Source organism: Anser cygnoides, chromosome 4 (genome assembly GCF_040182565.1).
Source record: "Anser cygnoides isolate HZ-2024a breed goose chromosome 4, Taihu_goose_T2T_genome, whole genome shotgun sequence".
In the NCBI taxonomy this organism is placed as follows: domain Eukaryota; kingdom Metazoa; phylum Chordata; class Aves; order Anseriformes; family Anatidae; genus Anser; species Anser cygnoides.
The window spans coordinates 50,024,592-50,043,996 of record NC_089876.1 but is presented as its reverse complement, the minus strand read 5'-3'; the positions used below and the strand labels follow the sequence as shown (position 1 = coordinate 50,043,996).

The 19,405-nt window shown below is 43.9% G+C and overlaps 1 protein-coding gene across 5 annotated transcripts in view; it reads right to left on the bottom strand.

Annotated features, from left to right (window-relative positions):
• Positions 1 to 17,846, bottom strand: part of RAPGEF2 (Rap guanine nucleotide exchange factor 2) — a 183,182-nt gene extending 165,336 nt beyond the window's left edge. For all 5 annotated transcript variants that reach the window (XM_048076135.2, XM_066996101.1, XM_066996103.1 and 2 more), the window contains exon 1: positions 17,636 to 17,846. In XM_048076135.2, the coding sequence (XP_047932092.2) occupies positions 17,636 to 17,704 (69 nt within the window). In that variant the 5' untranslated portion in view covers positions 17,705 to 17,846. The remainder of the gene's footprint in view (positions 1 to 17,635) is intronic.
• Positions 17,847 to 19,405: the final 1,559 nt, after the last annotated feature.

Below are 19,405 nucleotides of genomic sequence, written 5' to 3'. Positions count from 1 at the left end.
AATAGCTATACAATGGTGAATCTATGCAGCCTGCAATTTTTCCCCCTCTTTACAATAGTAGTACTTTCCCTTTGTATGACATGCCAGACTAGTAAGATCGGAAATAATATTACAAAACACCTAATCATCCTGTGCCCCTGCACATCCTCCTGAAATACGAAATACAGTCAGTAGTCCAAACCTTACTTTCAAGTCAGCCTGCCTAGTGGTTTTGCGTTTCATACAGCAATATTCATCATCTCAGCATTCTTCACTCCCCCTTTTTACTCTCAAAAAGGGCTTTCTAACAAGTTGTACCATATTTTTGTAATTTATTGGAAAAAGACAGAGGACTGTTTCCAGCTTCTCTTGGTACTTTTTATAAATAGAAGCACAGTGAGATGAGACACATCCATCAACATCACAGATGTCCAAAAATGCAGGAACACCTGCAGATCAGTTAGCTTAACAGTCATTTAATTCATTGGTGAAGTAATACTTGTACAGGAAGATAAAGGAGACTGCAAACACTTCACTAAATTTCATGAAAATGAAAGCTGCTATTAGCACTCCTACACTCTCTCTCCAGACAGTTTTATAAAAAGAACAGCCTACGAAGGCACTCAAACCTAGCTGACAGTAGGGGAGACATCTGCAAAAGCTGCTCTGCTAGTACCGCATGTGTCGCTTCTCAGAACAAAATGAGTATTTGGGGATATGAAATGATCAAAAGCAATTTTTGCTGGTGGAAAAACTGATCAGAGCATCAGTTACACTGGTACTACTGTACAGGAAAACATCACAGACATTACTTTCTTGAGAGAATCCCAGTCCAAATATAAAAAAAACTCCTGCAGCTGTAGCACCGCGTGCAATTTATTATGGCACTGTATTGTCTTAAGTCAGTGTAGGAACAGCTTTGCGGATACCTTTTATTTAAATCAAGGAGCTGCTAGAATCTGAGTGCATTTGAAGCACGCTTCTACCCAGATTTGAATGAAAGCCACGAATATGGGTGGAGGGGAACAGAAATAAGTAAAAAAAGCTGGTCATATTGAAAAAGCCTTTCACCCTTGCAATAAGATATTCACATATTTTCTTATGTAAGTTAGAATTAATTAGGTTATCTTAAAACTCAAGTCAGATGTGTTTAAGCAAAAATTGGGCTCAGCCACTATGGCCTCACAGTCCACCACGCTCTCCTTATTTAACCTTCCTCTGAAAGTTATTTTCTTCTGCAACTACGGTAAATGAAACAATATGGCTTTTTAAAGAACTACAAATCAAATAACAAGTCGCTGGAGGAGACAGTTAACAGAGGGGGATAAAAGAAGCTACTTGGAAACGTGTGTCACGTACTCTGACCTACTATGCTTTTATACTTTATTCTTTTTCCTACACTATTCGTTCAGGGTTTAGCCTTCAAAAACCACCAAGCTCTTAGAACGACATGGTTCTGGTAAAGTGGGTAATGTTCATCTGCATGTTAAAATAATACATAGTATCTACTCGGCTATTAGATTACTTCTGTTGAACCTCATTACACGTCATTATTTAGCATCTTCTGCAACCTTGAGAAAGCTTTGTCCAGGTCTGGACTTGCAGGCTGAAGGTTATTCATTTTAATATTACACTTAGAGCTACAATTTCCAAGTTCTGCAAGAACAATTATTGCCTGTATAATTCTCAAATAATTTGCACCTGCTCATAAGATATGATCCAATGCACACTGTCAAGTTTGCCATTGCATTTCTTTTGCACACAAACAGGGTTAAGCACTCCCCCTTCTCTAAGTAACAGACGGTCAAAGTCACCCAGAACCGTAGCAGACTCTCTGTCAGAAGTCTGCTCAACTCTAACCAACTGCAAAGATAATTTCATTAATAATCATTGTTGGTGCTACTAAGTTTGATTGGTGAAAGCTTTTCTCTCATCCTCACAATTTGTAGTATTTTTATGGGCTAACCATGGAGAACCAAGAACCCCGTACGCATGCGGTGTAACTGCCCTAGCTACTGAGGACCGTGATGGTTACACCGTCACCTAGCGAGTTACACTGCAGGGCATCAGAGCCAGCTTTTGCCAACCTTGAATTAGAGAACATACAACATTATTTTCTCATGGGAGCGTTAAAAGTATGGGCACATGGGTGGCAAAAAGACAGAGGAGGTCAGATAAAGAGACTGCGGTGATTCAGAATCAGCTTTAATAACTCCACTCATTTACGTGGCTCTACAGTTGTTAGCAAGTCCCCACAAATAGCAGCCTACTCGAGTCCAATCAACAGAAAAGAGAAAAGCCTGAAGATACGCCTTGTTAAACAGGCAATGTCCTTCAACTGTCCACAGGGTAAAAATTACAGAAGAGCAGTGCAGTTGTAAGGCAGAATCAACAAAAAGCCTTCCTTCCAGATTGCGATCATTGGCAGTAGAAGCAACTTCCAGTGATGCTCGAAGGAGCTGGACACAGAAATACACCCCAGAGGGTTCATTTACAAGAAGTCAAATTGGCTGGAAGAAAGAGCACTCAAGTGCTCTGCCCGCTCTTCCAGCAGTAATGACAACAGAGAACAAAGCAGTTTACCACTAAAATATTTGCTTTCTTATATAAAAATACCTTTTTACCCTCACTCCAACCTTACACTCAATATAAAAACATTTCTTAGGATCCAGATCCATAATTCTTCCCACCACTACTGTGTGAAGTGCCAAACGAGAAGCAACTAACAGAAAAAGCATGAGAAAAAGCTTATTTATTTCCACACACACAAAAAATATATATATATATATTCATTTGTACTTAACTTTGCACACAAAGTATGTTTTTAAAGCAGGCATCAAATGTTTGAATAATTTACTTGCCAGCTGATTTTATAGATTGCATCCCTAATAAAACAGAGGAAAAACTGATAAAACTGCTGCCCTTATTCAATCCTTCATCCCAAATATGAAATACCAGTTGAAAAAGTATGTCTCTATTACACTCATTTACGGTATTTTACAGTCCTAAACAACGTGGAGAAGTTTTATTTCATTTCTTTAAAGAACACGCTATTTGTTGAAATTGAGGATAATTATGAAGCGTTATATCCATATTAAAAACAAATGTAGCCAACTAGAAAAAGACATCATCTTAAGAAAATAATGTTCCACAATCGAACATTTAAAGCATGTTCCTGTTTCAAACACTTTGTACTATCAATCAATAACATCTAAGTGTAGCTAAGTTTCAATTGCAATAATTCATTTATTCTTAATTTCAAAAAAAGTAAAAACAAAGAAACCACACATAACTGCACAGGACAGCAAGTACATTTTCTTGATTTTATACAAGTGTAAGCAGATGTTTGAATAGATTTTTTTTAATTATTTTTTTAATATAAGCAGTCAGAAACCATTTCTAATGTGTGTCATTTCAGTATCATGTTTTTATTACTGGGAACTTTATTTTTTTAATAAAAAGCAAATGTAAACCACAGACTACTGATTGAACAGAGACTTCTTAAGTAACAAGCCAAAAAAATAACTCGTGTGCTTTTTCTTCTTTAAAAAGAATTCATCATACAAATAGATGTCAGTGCAATCACCATCTCATCCTTCAGATTTTGACACTATATGGGATTTATATGAGAAGCATTTTTTGAGGTTGGGGAAGGAATCTCCATAAGCAGCAAGTACAATTTAGTGATTATGACAGACTGAATTCCTACTTATCCCTAAAGCATTTTTTCTTGCATTGTTCTTTACCAAAGTGAATAGTTTCAGAATTTTAGAAAGCTGAATCCTGGCAGCACAAAGGGGAAATAAAGATCCTCAGAAAGAAAAACCGATGGCTGAAGAGAACGAGAAGAACAGAGAACAAACAGCAGAATGAGCAAACTCCCAGTTGGTACTAACCTGGAGATCCTCAATTAGAGAATGGAAAAAAGCCTCCTGCTCATCCAGGAAACAGAATTAGGTGATGATAGTATGCAAGCTGACATGCACACACAAAAGACCCACTATGTGGGTGATGCTTTTAATAGTACAGCATTTTCTCTGTACCGGGGTTTTCATTAGGTCACTATTTTAGCCCCTACCTGGAAGCTTCTCACCCCATTTTCTGTATCTATCTTGCATAGAAAGACAATCTTCTGGCCAGCAGGTGGTCTCACTTTTATTTTTTAAATAAATTAGAGGTAAAATCAAGTTCATCACAGTTCTTCTGAGAAGCAGTAAACTGAAATGGTGAATTAATTCCCTAGAAATTTCCTTTTAATATTCTTAAAGAATTCAGGAGTGAATTAACTCAGAATCTATTTGAAAAGCTACGCTCCATGAATGTATTTTCCTTAATGGTAGGCTCTTAACTAAAACTTTCTCAATGACTCATGACTGCAGCATCCGAGTTCTGCAGATGTGCTCTAAGCAGGCTATTCGCATCCTTCCACCAAACCAGCTGCAATGCAGGTATCTCACAGGCCATACCGTTAGACCTGGCATTTGCTCAAATGCCTCAGCAGGTCATTGCTGAACACCGTTGTGGTGTCCACAGTCCACCCACCATGTTCAATGATCTATCACTGGATGCATTAATAGCTCACCTACAGAACAGCTAGGTCTTGTTTTTATGACTACTTATGTATAGTCACTACTTTGTCACCATCTTCTGAAAAAAAATCCATCTTAAAAGATAAGTGCTCCTTCTGACATTTTGGAGAGCATTTAGACGCAAAACTATGAAACAAAGTAGTGGACACTCAACGCGTGGCGTCTTACCTTACTTTACAGCTACCAATTCTACTCTTTAAATACAGAATTGCTCATTTCTACAGGCACCCTGACAACAGTGTCTGCAAGGCAAACTTTCAACAGACATCAGAGCACCCAAAAAGATGCTTACCAGCCTTCTACCTTTTACAGCTGGAAAATAAGGCACAGGATAGTAAGATATATTCTTCTTTTGGCCTTAAGTGTAGTCCCCTATTATTTTACAGGGCTAGCAATTAGGAACACAAGAAAAACATGAAAGCAGCTTAGTTGCTATAGTGAAAATTTAAGAATGTGAAATAAAAAGTAAATTTGTGAAAACACACAAGCTACTCTCCCTCTGCAGATTGTATGGGAACTTTTGCCCAAGAAAAGAGGAGCAGGACCAGTCATAAGCCTTCTGAGCACTGGGGTTCATATCTGAAGGACACTTGTTTTTTTATCTCACCTTTTATTTAAATACAGAATTAAAATTGAAATCACAACCAACAGGGCACCAAAACGGTTAGAATGTATAAAATTTTGCTCATAATTGTTCCTTAACAAATGCCGTAACACCTTTTTGAATAAATTCAAGTCAGTCTGTCCAGTACTTAGAATTAGTAGCTAAGAAAAGTTTCAGACACACAAAGCTGGTTTCATAAACCTCTTTCACATGGCACTGCACACTGAGAATGAGGTTGATAAGCGGTGACAATTAAACTCACAATTTGTTTTCTTGAAACCTGTTCAAGGCAACAGATTGCAAAGTCTCTTTAAAAGTAAACACAAATTACTAAACACAAATCAGGTCCGTTATACAAAGTTATACAACAGCCAGATACAGGAACCTGAAGTTAACAAAGACATTCAGCTACTGTTGACAGCTCTGATTTTAAACAGTTTACTGCACATGGAAGTAGAAAACAAAATAAAACAAAGTCAAGCGGTCAAACAGTCATTACAGGGTACAAATAATTCAACACAACACAGTCATGTGTATGACAAAAAGGAGTTATTGGTCATCAGCAGTCTCAGTAAATACACAGGTTTAAATGGAAAAGAAAAAAGCAACCATCACAGGAAGACTGGGTGGCAGGGTCCTTTAGTTAAAGACTGTAATGTTGTTTTCAATTATAGCTTACTTTTAAATTCCTTATTGCAATACCTATTCCTCAAGAGTACTTTAAGGTCCTGCTTGCTGTAAGCAGTCATGCCAGAAGCATACAAGTTCAGTCACTTTCCTGCATAAACAGAACAGCCCAAACGTGAGTGACTAAGCAGTGCTGCTTGTGAGAAATCAGGCCAGAATTTAAGACCTTGCGCTGAACCCCAACCACCACAAAAGCAGTTATTTCATCAAAAGCATTCATTGAACTTCTATCCCACATCTTTGCTGCCCTCAGAATTGCCACACTCTCTCAGAAGTCTAGTTGAAGAAATTGCCTTTTGTTTCCAAGTTGGGGAAAAACCTCTTCCTACAGCAGAATTAGCAAAAGGCTTCATGAATTTCATGACCTCGGGCTTTTTTATTCTCCTCTCCTTCAAGACAGGAGAGACAAAGTGATGTTGGCACCAAGACCATGCCCCTAAACAGCTGGTGGAAGCATAGGCTGAGCATCTCCCCCAGGTGTGTGTGTGTGTATATATATATATATATATATTTTTTTTTCCCCCCAGTCTAAAATAAAGTCATTAGTCATCTGAAACTCCACATGGGAAATTAGCCCTGCTAAATAAGATAACAGCCCATGTTCCTCTGCCCCCACATCCCAACCCACATGTGGACACTGCTCAAAGCAGTAACGCTTCCCAATAAAGCGGTTAATGTCTTTTGCATTTTAATCAGTTGTACAACTGACGTGGACATCAAGGGATGATTAAAAGACAAGACAGCTCTGGGTCTGGAGGTGAAGCAGCGTATGCCACAGTCAACAAAACCTGACGTCTGCAGAGCTGAGGATCCATGCTTCGTTGTGGAAAAATACTTTCTGCACAGTTCCTTTTGGGACAGAGAAGGGAGAGGACATGCCAGAAACCCACAACAAGTAGCGTTTTTGAAGGAATGTACTTCCTGACCCTGGCTTTTAGATAAATCCAAAACAAGACATCTATAAATAGAAGAAACAGGAAAGAAATCAAGGAAGAGATCAGATGTCACTTGTACAAAGTAGGATTTTCATTTTTCCTTTAAAAGCCTGACAGCAGTTTCCTAAAGCAATGCAGCATGTAAGTAGTCGTGTCTTACCAGCCCAGGCACTGCCACTGCTACTTCTTCACCACCTCCTAGCCCTATTTACAACAAACTGATTTAGAAGCCTATTTCACTGCTGTTAATAAATAAAATCCAAGTCTGTCAACATGCTCAGGCAACTCACCAGCTACCTTCACACCCATTCCACCACGTTAATTGCGTTTAATGTGTTATGGTATAGTCGCAATATTTAATAAGACTTTTTTTTTTCTACCATTTCATGGGTTTGGCAGAACTGGCAAGCTCAAGCTGCATATTTCCTAGTGAAAATATGACTACCCTGGAACAATCAGGGTAGGTATTAATTCGTTATGTGAGGTTTACAAAGTCGTCCTGGGAACTGCATTTTAGCAGATGTCTAACAGCAGAGGTGACGGGCCAGCATGTGGCTGACAAATCGTGACAAGCACCTTCTAAAAATAAACAGCCATGCAAGAGGGAGTAAGCATCATGAAGCTGTTGCCACGATGGCCCTTTTGAGAAAATACGTGCAATACGCCAAGATGCCTTATGAAGTTACCCACAGTCAACTGAAGTAATACTTCACCGAAAAACTATTTGTAAAGGCCAGGGTAACCATTAGAACACCTGCTTCAAACAAACCTCCTTTGTTTGAGAGACGTGTAAGGTAACTCCTATGCTGAAACATGGGCCAATGTCAATAGAAAACCTGACTGGATTTATTTAGGTTGTATCACTACGAACTGTGCTACTTTCGTCACAGCCACACGTTCACTTATTGCCCAGCTAAGACAGACGGTATGAAAAGTCCATTATTTTGTCTTTATTTTTACACTGACATAGAATATCCATTCACATAAGGAAGTTAGACCTTAAACAGCCACGTTAGTTTGTCAACCCAGTGAAGTTAAAGGTTTGGCCTATGCCAACTCAAACGAGGACATTCTGTAATTCTACTTTTTCTTCTACAAGTCAACAATAATATACATTGTATTGTATTTTGCAAATTAAGAGGAATTTACTTTCCACTCTGAAACTAATACACATTTTTAAGTGCTCTCCTCCTACTAAGAAAAATACCTGAGGTGAATACCTTAAGGCACAAAAGCAAAAACCACCAACCCAGGTTTAGAAAAGAAGAAACTACAAGACATCAGATTAACAGGACAGAGATAAAACCATAGTACAGGGCTAGGTACAAAGAGTAAGAGAAGGGAGAAATGAAAAAAGGATTGATGTTTCACCTGGGCATTCAGAAATACCCCATCTCCCCGTGCAGACCAATAACACGCGCTACAGCAAAGCTCAGGTTTCTTTGCTCCAGTTCCTGACAACTGCTTTATAAAGCTAACAAAGCATTTGTGCACCACATCACGTACATAATCATTCTCCAGCAGTACCCAGTTGTCTACATATTTTTCAACAGCTGAGGAGAGATTCTTCTAAGAGTCACCCTAAATAAAAGCCCTACAAGCTTCTCCAAGAGGATTTAGGAGTAGTGGAGACCCACTATCCATCAATGCTCTGTCTAGTAAAATAAGAGCTCGTTGCACTAAAATAGATGGCTGCCTCAGATACAGCAGAGATGCAATAAACTCCTCTCCTCCACCTCTGAAAACCTCTGCACCAATTATTCTTTCCTTGACATTGTTACTTCAAATCATTTTTAACAGCTAGTCTTCAATTGTGTTGCCATCTGATAGTCATTTGGTGGCCTGTGACCAAGGAGCTGGCGTCTTCCCACTAAATCATCATGTATTAAAACAAGGCATCAGCCCTAATTAGCAGCTTCCAGCAGGCACAGAGAAGCCATGACAAGGATGGAAACACAATTACCCTCCTTCCTACAAGTGCCTGGTCTTGGTCAGCATGCGGCTCACAGAGCCACATGTGTTTCCACACCTGCACTGCACAGAAACGCTCAGTCTTCAGAGGAGACCCCTCTGGGCAGCTCTCGGGCAGGATCTCTGGGTGCTTTGTGTAATGGACTCATCACAGGCCCCCAGCGCTCGGGGCACCATCTAGAAGCGTATACAACAGATCGGCAGAGGGTGAAGTGCTACTCAAACCGAGATCCTCACAATTGCCTTTCCATAACTCAGAGTGAAAACTGCTTTACTCGGAGTGCTTGCTGTCCGCTCACTACCTCTGTAGCACGCAATATATTCCAGAAATTACTTAGCTACTGCACCAATAAAAAAGAGTTTAATAAATCAGGCCATGTAACCAGCACTCATAGCACACCGGCGCAAGATCTTATTTCTTGTTTCACACAGCATCCTCCACGAGCCATACCTCCCCCTTTTTAAGATGCATTTGCTACTTACTCCTTTGAGACTACAGCCAGAAAGGAAGCGATGCAATAAACCAACATGCATTTTATCCACAAGCTAAATTAATATTTTACAAAGGCATAGTACTAATGTAATTTCAATCAATGGGCCATTTACTGCTTTCACTGGGGAAGCAGCCAATCGTTAACTGCCTTCAACAGGAAATCACAACTTGTGTCAAGACCGACGGATGGCACCTCTGCAGCTTTCAGCGTCTTGTTAGGGCTCCAACAGCAAGCCCAGCAGCACAAAGCATCTCGGCCACACGTCCTGCTTCAGCAGCACCAGGCACCTGCATCGCTCTCAACGCTCTCTTCAGTACAGCCCTGTAAATCTCACATCCAGAAATTTTGGAGTTTGGCCTAGGGGGGTGTCTGTCTTTTCTCTTAATAATGCTTTTTAATCAACTGCCATAGAATCCAGTAATACTTCAACCATACCATCTCGCCTGCTCTGCATGCCATGCTCCTCCTTGATGATACAACCACATCTTCACACCTTTTAAACCCGAGTCTGATTTTGTAGTTGCTAACCTGGAAAGACCGGAGCTATCTCTACGCTCAGTGCCACCATAAATCAATACAGCAAAATGCCAGGACTTCAAACTATTGACATGGCTATATAAACGAAATTGCTGCTTCTTCATTACCGTAGCCACGCCACCTTCACAGCAAGCCAGCGACAGCACACGGTCAGCCATCGGGCAGTGCGCCTGCGGCAGTGGCTCCTGCCTGCGCAGGCCAGGGAGGACGTTTCTGATCCCCACATACAAAGAAATCTGTAATAGTGCACGGCCAAGGCACGCTTTCTCCATTCAAAGCACACTTAAATACTCACTGCCGTGTATGCTGTGTATTCTGATACTTCTTTTGACAAAGCCAAAATCCACACAGCCTGTCAAGTTCGTGCTGGCTGCATACACAACTGCAACGTGCTACTGAGTTCAGCTCGGTCGAGTATTTTGACGAAGTCTTCTGCTCAGGTGAAGGGAAGGTTTCCTAACAAGATTAAGCACTCACCTCAAAATCGAAACAAAAACATTGTAGAGTATGTATTGTAGATACGTCCCAACAGATAACAAATGGAAAAGGCGTGCACGCCTCTTAACTTGCATACCAACAAAATTAAGTTTCCCTTAAGAAGAAAGCACACAAGCATCCATTTCTCAGACCCTGTACAACAAAGCAACACAAATACAGACAAGAGTCAATATTGAGCACACAGAAACGTATCAGGCTTTAGCATCTCTTACCCACCCAGCTCAGTGCACATAAAGATAGTGTTGCTACCCAGTTTTCCTGCCACCCAGTTTTCCTGCCGTTGCTGTATTTTAATGGGGAAAAAGAAACTAGAAATAGAGAGTTATTACAAAAGTTTTCTCTGATGTTAATCCCTAGTACAACAAACAAAAATGGAAGACCCCTCTCTCAAGAAGTATCTTGCACATATGCATCATTGGTTAAAACATTCTCATGTTAGCAAACACATCAAGGGTAAATAGTTTCGTCACATACCATCCATTTATGTTTTTATACTTTAAGGAAGTGTTTGATAACACAGCACCATACACAGAGGTCAAGATGTTCGGAGGATCCTATGCACAACTATACGCATTTATTCTCCACTTTATAAAACAGGTCTTCACGCTTTCAGTTGCACCAAGACTGCCATGCGGAGCCATAATCTAAAGCAGATCATTGCACCACCCAGATTTCAGAAAGAAGAAACCTCACACCCTACCTCTCAAAAGTCATTTTCTTTTGTTCAGCTAACAAGATTGTATCACTTATCCTGTTTATGTTGTAGCCTCACAAACAGTTGGATCAGCACAAGTGAAGCAGCAGAAGACATCAGCATGGGAAACAAAGCTCTTAAACAAGCTTTGCTGCTAGAAAAATACAATGTGCCATAAAAGATTTAGCCTTCTGTTTAAACAAGCATTTAAACAAATCTCAAGCAGAAGCTTCTTCCAGCTGTATTGGTGGTACAGCCTTATTTTTCCATCAGCTGCTTACAGACCACATTTGCGTAACATCCTATCTCATCCCGCTAAGTTTGTATTTATTTTTTGGTTAATATGACAAGACGTCTGAATGACTAATTTCAAACAGAAAATACTGTACTGCTATTTCTCCCTCCAACTGCAGAAAAAGTAAGACAGATGGGAGACAAAAGTACCCTTGAAAAACAAAAAGCATAACTGCAATTACAAACTACCAAAAAAAAAATAAATCCAAAATTTAAGAGCATCATCCCAAGGAGAGCAGGATGCATCTCCCCTTTTGCAAACCAGAAATAATTATTAAATAAGCATTTTCACTTATTAAGCCAAGTTTATTTTAACTATAAGACACTCACAAACAAGCAAAAAAAACAAACAGCCCAGTAAAGACAGGCAACAGATATGCTTCACCAACATGTCTTCCATGAAACTTAATCCCTTTTCCCAGGTAATTCACACTGATAGCAGATTTTCACTTTGTCCTTTTAAGGGTTTATCAGAGTACCTGCAACTAAGACAAAAATAGGGAAATTTCCCTGTATTAGTATTTTTCTGTATAGCAAAACACCTTTGTTTTTATCAGTGACAGAGTAAAGATGCTTTCTCCCCCCCCCCCCCCCCCCCCAAGAATGCTTAAAATATTTTAACTTCACCCTTTTCCTTCACTGTTTTAATCAGGTAATGATATACATACTGGCCATTGTTGTTAGCCAGAATTCTCTGGGACTGCTGGAAATGGGATATAAATCACTTTTATTCAGGTCAGACAATACAGAGACGCACAAAGAAATACATCCCCAGATATGTGTGCAGAACAGAGCTGCACGGAGAACAACCAGCTAGTTTCAGCCCCAAAACAAAGCTGTAAGAGAAGCACTGCAGCAGGCTTCCTCTCTTCTGAACTTCACAAAGTTCAGAGCAAGCAAACTGGAACACCACTTCCATTTCGAGACTTACTAAAATACATCCTTTCATGCAAAATATATCCAGCAAATTAAATCTGCCACACTGGCTGCAGCAAACAGCGCGCGCAGGCTGGGCCGCCCTTCACAAAGGCTCTTTGTGGAGCTATCTTTCTGCCAGCGCTCCCTTTCAATTCCCAAACAATACCTTGCAAAAATTAGATCTCCTACTGTGGGAAAGTTCCCAAAACACAAGCCAAAATATATTTTCTCATGAGGGTACAAAAAGCCCTCAATAAGGAAGTCAAAGTTCTTGCAATGTCTGTTCGGTATACATATGGTTATTCTCGAAACGCGCTCACAGATCAAGTAGCAGCATCTTGATATAGGAAAAAAAGCTATCAAAATCGAATCAGTAATTCATCAGAATGAATCAGAGCTACCACTCAATAATTTGCATAAGCACGCAGACTTTTAAAGTCTTGGAATTTGAAAGACAATAACTCCTTCCACAAAAACTTATCTAACCTCTCCTGCACTTGGTATAAACTAAACGGAGCATCTTCTGAGATTACGTTTAAATCTTTTTCTCCTCCCCTCAGCTCTCCCCCGGGGTGCGAAGTGTTTTCCACAAACGCTCCGAGAGCACAGCGAACAGCGTGCCTCCCTGCGAAGGGGAAACGTGACTTCAGGGGAAACACTCGTGCACCGCTTACTGCTCTAGCTCTGCTCCCACGGCAAGCAAGAACTACGCGTCCTTTTTGCCTCAGCGGTTCAGCTGATGGCTTCGCCTCCGGCTCGGTGCGGCGGAGCAGCCCAGACCGCAAGAAAGGCAGGGTGTGGGTGGGCGAGGACGGGGCTCTGAGCGAGCGGGCGAGAGCAGCGTGGGCTGAGGGGTGGGTGCCCGGGCTGCAGGCCCAGCGAGCACAAGCTGCTCGCTTCAGGAGCTTCTCCGTGCACGCGTGCCACAGAAAGGAAAGGCAGCACCGATGCTCCCGGCTTTACGGGTAGAAGCATGTGCCCACAGGGCTGTCACAAGCGTGCCTGCAACTCACAGGGACAGACCCAGCCCCAAGCAGCTCCAGATGCTCCTGCAGCCACAGCAGTGCGGGGTTCAAAAGCAAGCACTATCAAACAGGCGTTTAATGAAGTAGGAAATTACACAGAGCTTATCGCTGCTACGGTTAAACCGGCAGTTTCCAAGTTACCGAGTTTCCAATTAGCTTGGATTTGTACAGCTAACCCAGCTGCAACCTCCTGATGCAATGAGAAAGCCGGCACGTGTTGAGGATAAGGCTTCAAACCAGCTATTTCTGCTCTACAGGTGGAGGCTCCCTCATCACGCCCCGGTGTTTGCAAGCATCGGTGAAACTCACTCCTACAAGACAGGGAAACCTGCAAATGCACAGAGCACTCGCCCTGTTACAGGGGAGGAGTAATGCAAAAAGAAAAAGGAAAAGCAACAACTTCACTCCTCTACGTTCTCACCATTCTCAAAGCCCTTATCAACAGAGATGTGAATGGCTATGGGAAAACGCACCCTCCTTCAGAAAAGCTTGGAAATAAACCTATTTTCTTTCAGAACAAGCAAAACGCCCAAGCAGCTTGTTAAAGCGCGAGTCCTCAGTCTCAGGAAGCACATGAAAATTTATGGTGGAAGCTTTGAATCAGACATTCCTGAACTTTTTTTTTTTTGACAGACTGAGATGAGAGGTCACAAGAAAGAATCCGAGCTACGCAAGGGTTCTCAGATTGGGTTATCGGCACAAAGCAGCCCACTCTACAGCTGAGTCTGTTGAACATGAAGTTATGCTGTGTACCAACACTAGCTCGAGAGTAAACATTAAGAGCAAAAAATGTATCCTTACTTCAAAGATATATTCTGTAGCTATTTCCGTGCTAAACACACACATTACTTGCTTTGTCAGGTAAAGGTTTCACTTTTTCCCCAATAGTTACTTTGTTTTTATTTTCTCCCAGTTAAATGCTGAAACTGGACAAGAAAAACCTCCATGGCAGAGGTACACATCTACCGTAACTTCATTCATCTCGCCTGCACCCATCTGCCTCAGCTACAGCCCAAGATGCACCAGAAGACGGTGTCGGTTCATGAGACACTGATCTTCATTTTCTGGGGGTCTTAACAACTACTTCTACTTTATTAGTTATGCACACGATAAACCCTAACACTGGACTCACGTGTGAAACACTTCTTCTCTACAGTCATTAAACTAAAGGGCCTCCTGTTTATTTGCTAAGAGATCACTACAGCAAGAAGGAAACACTCATTTCTGGCTTATCTTAAGCTTGCACACAATCACACTATCAGTGACTACGTGTTAAAAATAACACAACTGGAGAACAAGCTGAAAGTTTATTTGGAAAAAGCATAGGTACATCCTATAATTAAACCATTGTTCCCCTCAAGTACTCAAGAAGGGAATATCTGCCCAGCAGTAGCATCCTGTTTAGATGTCTCGGGCCTTGCAGTGACGCACCAGCACCCAACCAAGGGGAACGGCACAGGGCTCCCCTCTCCTGCTAGGTGCCCGCTGATGCTGTGACTTCTCAGCCGCTGCCATGCTGAGATGGCTGTTTCCAGAAGACAACCTTTGGCACCCAACATATTTAAGGCATACGTTAAAAATTCTTCCCGCAGACGTCACTACGTGGCATGAGCACAGTGAGCTAGTATGTGGAGTTTCCGAAGTAACCAGCTAGTCACATACCATGCCATGCAAATGAGCTGTTCGGATAAAGAGGGAGATTAGGGCTCATTTTCTCTTATTGGAAAACAAAAGCAGCCGTATTTATTTTATTTGATTAAACTACCCCAGAAAAAAAAAAAAATCATGCTCTCTAAGGTGGTTTATGAAGCTGATAAGAAACGGTTTTGATAAGACTTAAAGCTATAAAATTTCATACAAGATGACATTTGGAGAAAAAAAAGTAGATTGCTATTACTCACAGCTTAAGGGCATAAAACCATTTGTAATTTATGAACATTTAGAAGTCAGATTCCCCAAAGTAGTTAAATTAACTTCCCAGTTCAAGTCTTTAAAGAGAAAATGAATAGTTTAATAAAGCAATTAAAGAGAAGAGCTGTTACACAACAGACATGCTCTAGTACAGGCTATGTGTATATATATTTTTTTAATTATTATTATTTTTTGGTTTTGGGCAATGGAGTGTTGAGCTGTAATTCACAAAACTCAGAAAAAAAAATTAAACAAGGACACATGCAAGAGGTATGATACTAAGAGTTTCCCAAAGCAGCCACAGAATAGTTTACCTCCCCCAAAAAGATCAGTCCTGTCTAAAGTTACCAAGAGACTTTTGCACTACAAACGTTTATGCAAAGCTAAGTTTGCTTTCTCCAACGACTTATATCAGAGCTAACAGACATCTGCACTGTACATGTGCCTAAGAGCTTCCTATGTTGCTGTCACTCCTCTCATCTGAGCCTGCAGTGAAGTCACTTCACTAAATTTGCACCGTGACAATCCTGGGCAAAATAGTAATGTCAAACACAAGTTTACACCTCCCTCATCTGGGAGAAGCTGAGCCCCACTGAGTTTGTTAATGCAAGTAAGCAGTAAATATGCTAACACTCCTCTCGTGTTATTTCCTGTACTGACATGAGTATGATAAATATATATATATTCTCTTTCCAACCCTCTGCCGACTCTAAATGACTTCACCTAACGAGTTCTCAAAAGCCAAAAATAAGCAACTACCTTTACAGGGTCACAATAGTAAGGAAAGAAAACACAGGGAAAGGAAAATAAGGATGGTAAAAAGTTGCTTTCAAGGAGGATGGAAAAACAAGGTCTGGGTGTCTTTATATAAAAACTTATTTTTTTTCACTTGAGAACTGCATTACAGACCTATCATGCATAGCTACATATCTTTCAAATTCCAATACCGCCATAAGATAAAACTGAGACAACTTTCAGAGTGGAAAGCAAGCACTAGAAAACTCGCCTGCAGCATGGCTCGGGACGAGCCGCTCTGAGAGGGCAGGGGGACTGCTCCTCTGGCAGCCCTGCTCCCACCAGCAGCGACAGGAGGGCACGCCTGATCACCAGCTTCAAGCATTCCCGGTGCTAATGACACGTTACATTTCCCACCAATCTCGTCGTATTTGCGGCTTATTTTGGCCAGCATCAGCTCCGTGGATTTCAGGATGGGTTTCTTTTCCTGTGGTGACTGCCACAGAAGGCTTTCAGTCTGCTGATTTTTGAAGTTTTGGTGCATTAATGCAGCCCCAGCGTTCCCAATTTAGCTCTCTGCTCTGTGCCCTTCACACCAGCTTTGTCCCTGCGTTCAAGTGACTTCTTTTTTTCACTGCGTCACTTCTTACTCCCATTTATTTTTTTGGTTACCCCTTGCAGAGAGAAGGGCTGGCTGGCAGGGACACAAGTTGGCCAGCTCGCTTCACCTGGCGCAGACCTACACAGCTGTCACGGGGAAGTTTCAGCTCCCGAGCCCAGCCCGGTGGCCCCGCGACCTGACCGACTGGTTCCTGAGCAACTGCCAGTGTCACTCCCCACAGACAGCCGGCCATCCCTCGACAGCCGTCTGCCCAGGTCGGGCATGGCCACCACGGCTCCCCGCACTGGGATGTGTGCTTCTCCCAGCGCAAGGGCTCTCACCACGGCTTCGCCAACCGCGTCCTCCCCAGGACAGGGCGCTCGGCCTCCTCCAGCTTCCACAAGGCGCTGAAGGACCGGCTTCAACACTCGGGAACAGACATTTGGAAAGGTCAAACAAGGACAAAGAAACAACTTTAGCACCACAAAAACACATTCCAGAAGCTTAAAACAAATAAGATGGGGGGGACCGGAAGGTTTGTACAGGAGACATGCTAAGTACGATGCCTATGCAGCCAGCGTGTTTTTCCATAGGAGCTTTTATTTTCTCACACGTATTCCACGAGGATAAAAATAACATTACCACAATGACGTCTCTCTAGTAGGAGGAATGACTTCTGGGTGCAGCCCGAAAGTCAAGGTTTCCTCTTTGCCCCCAATTTGAAAGCACCACGGGCCAATCAGCGCCGTGCCAAAATAATCAGCAAAAACATCTCTTCCTAAAAACCCGGAGCACGCCGAGCTCCCAGGGCGCAAGGGGGGAGCCCCTGGAAAACGGGGCCGACGGCACAGCAGCCCCCCGCAGGGCCGGCCGGGGGGCGCGGCGAAAAGCTCCTCAGCCGCGGGCAGCGGGCGGTGACCGCCCGGGGCGCCGCTCACCCCGCCGCGCCCCGCGGGCACGGCCCCGGCCTCCAGCGGCTTCGGGACCTCCGCGACCCCCCGGGGCGCCCCCGCTGCTGGCCGGGAGCAGCCGGCGCGACCCCCCCGGGGCGAAAGGGGGAGAAGGAGGAAAGTTGCCGGCTGTGGCCGCCCCGTCCCTGCCTCCCCATGGGCGAGCCGTTGTCCCCCGCTTCCCTTCCCTCGCGGGGTCCCGGTGCCGCCTACCTGGGGGCTGCGCTCCGCCGGGTTCTTCATCACCGCCTGGCGGAAGCTGTTATCCACGTAGGACGCCATCGCGCCCCTCTCCGCCGGCAAGGCGGCAGGGAAGGAGGGAGGGGAGGAGGTGGAGGAGGAGGAGGAGGGAGGGCCGGCCGCGGCCTGGCGCTGCGGGCCGGGGCGACGAGGAGGAGGAGGAGGAGGAGGAGGCGGCGGCGGCGGCGAGGGGGGGCACCGCAGACTCAGCAGCGCCGCCGCCCGGAGCAGGCCAAGGCCGAGCCCCGGCGACGAAGGGGGCGCGGGGGCGCCCGGCGGGCTGGGGGCGCCTGGCGGCGGCGGCTGGGCGCTCCCGCTCTAGCCGGCCCTGCGCCTGCCGCCGGCCCGCTGCCGCTCCGCCGCATCCCCCCGGGCGCCTCCGCCTCCCATCCGGGCTGCTGGGGGGCTCCGCGCCCGTCTCGGCCACGGGGAAGTTGCTGGCTCCGGGAGGCGGAGCGCCGGGGCGGGACGGGGCGGGACGGGGCGGGCCGAGGGGGGCGCTTTGTGCCCGGCTCCCCCCCCGGTGGGGCCCCCGGTGCCGTCCTGGTGCCCCCAGGTGGGCTCTCGGGCTCGGTGGTCGCTCCGCCGAGCAGGGGCGGTGGGGTCGACCTCGGCCCTGCTGCAAGGCGTCCCGGGAAGCCTGCCCTGCCCCGAGAGCCACCGCCTGTCGTCTGGGGGATTTTCACCCCAAAAAGATGGGGTGTGAGAGTCCCGAGGGTGCCGCCAAGCTCTGGGACCCCACCTGTTGGGTGGCGTGGCTGGGGGCCTTGGGCAGGCCACCTGCTGCCACTCCTCCCAAAATCCACCCAGGCCAGCCACCCTCGCTGCAGAATGGGGAGATAGGCTGAACTTTGGGGGGCTCCCCTTGTCTCTGTCCTCTCACCTGAGCACAGTCTTTAGAGCACAAAGGTCTCATCTCATGGCTGGTCGTGTTTGTTTGCCATGACACTGAACATGGCACAGCAGCAGCTTAAGAAATGTTAAGCAGGGAGCTGTTATTAATGTGTCATTAGTGGCAATGTAGAACTATTACTGTATTTGCCTTTGTAAACAATGTGTACCCTTTGCTGCTATGTATTGTGCAGTGTAAATAATACTGACATGAAGAAATCTGATTGAATTGATTTTCAGTCACTAATAGGGGTTTGCACATTTTTATTTTATTTGTTTTTATTTTTATTTGTGAAAAACGATGAACGTTCATAGGGAGAACAGCTTTTGTCTTGCATGACATACACTTCTTGTCTCAGGAGACAAAGCCGTATGCTTTTAGACATGGATGACTCTCAAGCAGGCCGTGTCCTCAAACAGTAGTCTACTAAACCTCTTGAATGAAACCTGTTTTGGTTCATTAACGAAGATAAGTCTTTGGGCTAAGCCCACTCATATGCGGGGTATAATTCTGGGCAGACCACGGGAAACAGGGAGAGCTCCACATCCCAGCTATATTTTGCTACTGGTTGCTCATTAGTAGTCCTTATGGGGAATAATTTTATTTTTATTTTTAACTAGCATTGAACATACAATGTCCTTTGCCCTGAAAAATAAGTTTTAAATATGCCTCACATTCATCATCCAGAGAGTATCATTTCTTCAAATTAATTAAGCCTGCAGCTATATGGAAGTACCAGCTTTTCTGAAGATCAGCATACCAACCCAGAGTGCTCAGATTTTCTTTTTTTGTGGGGCATATGTACATGCCGAGTGCCACAGGAATGCAAGGAATGCTCTCCTGGGCTCTTC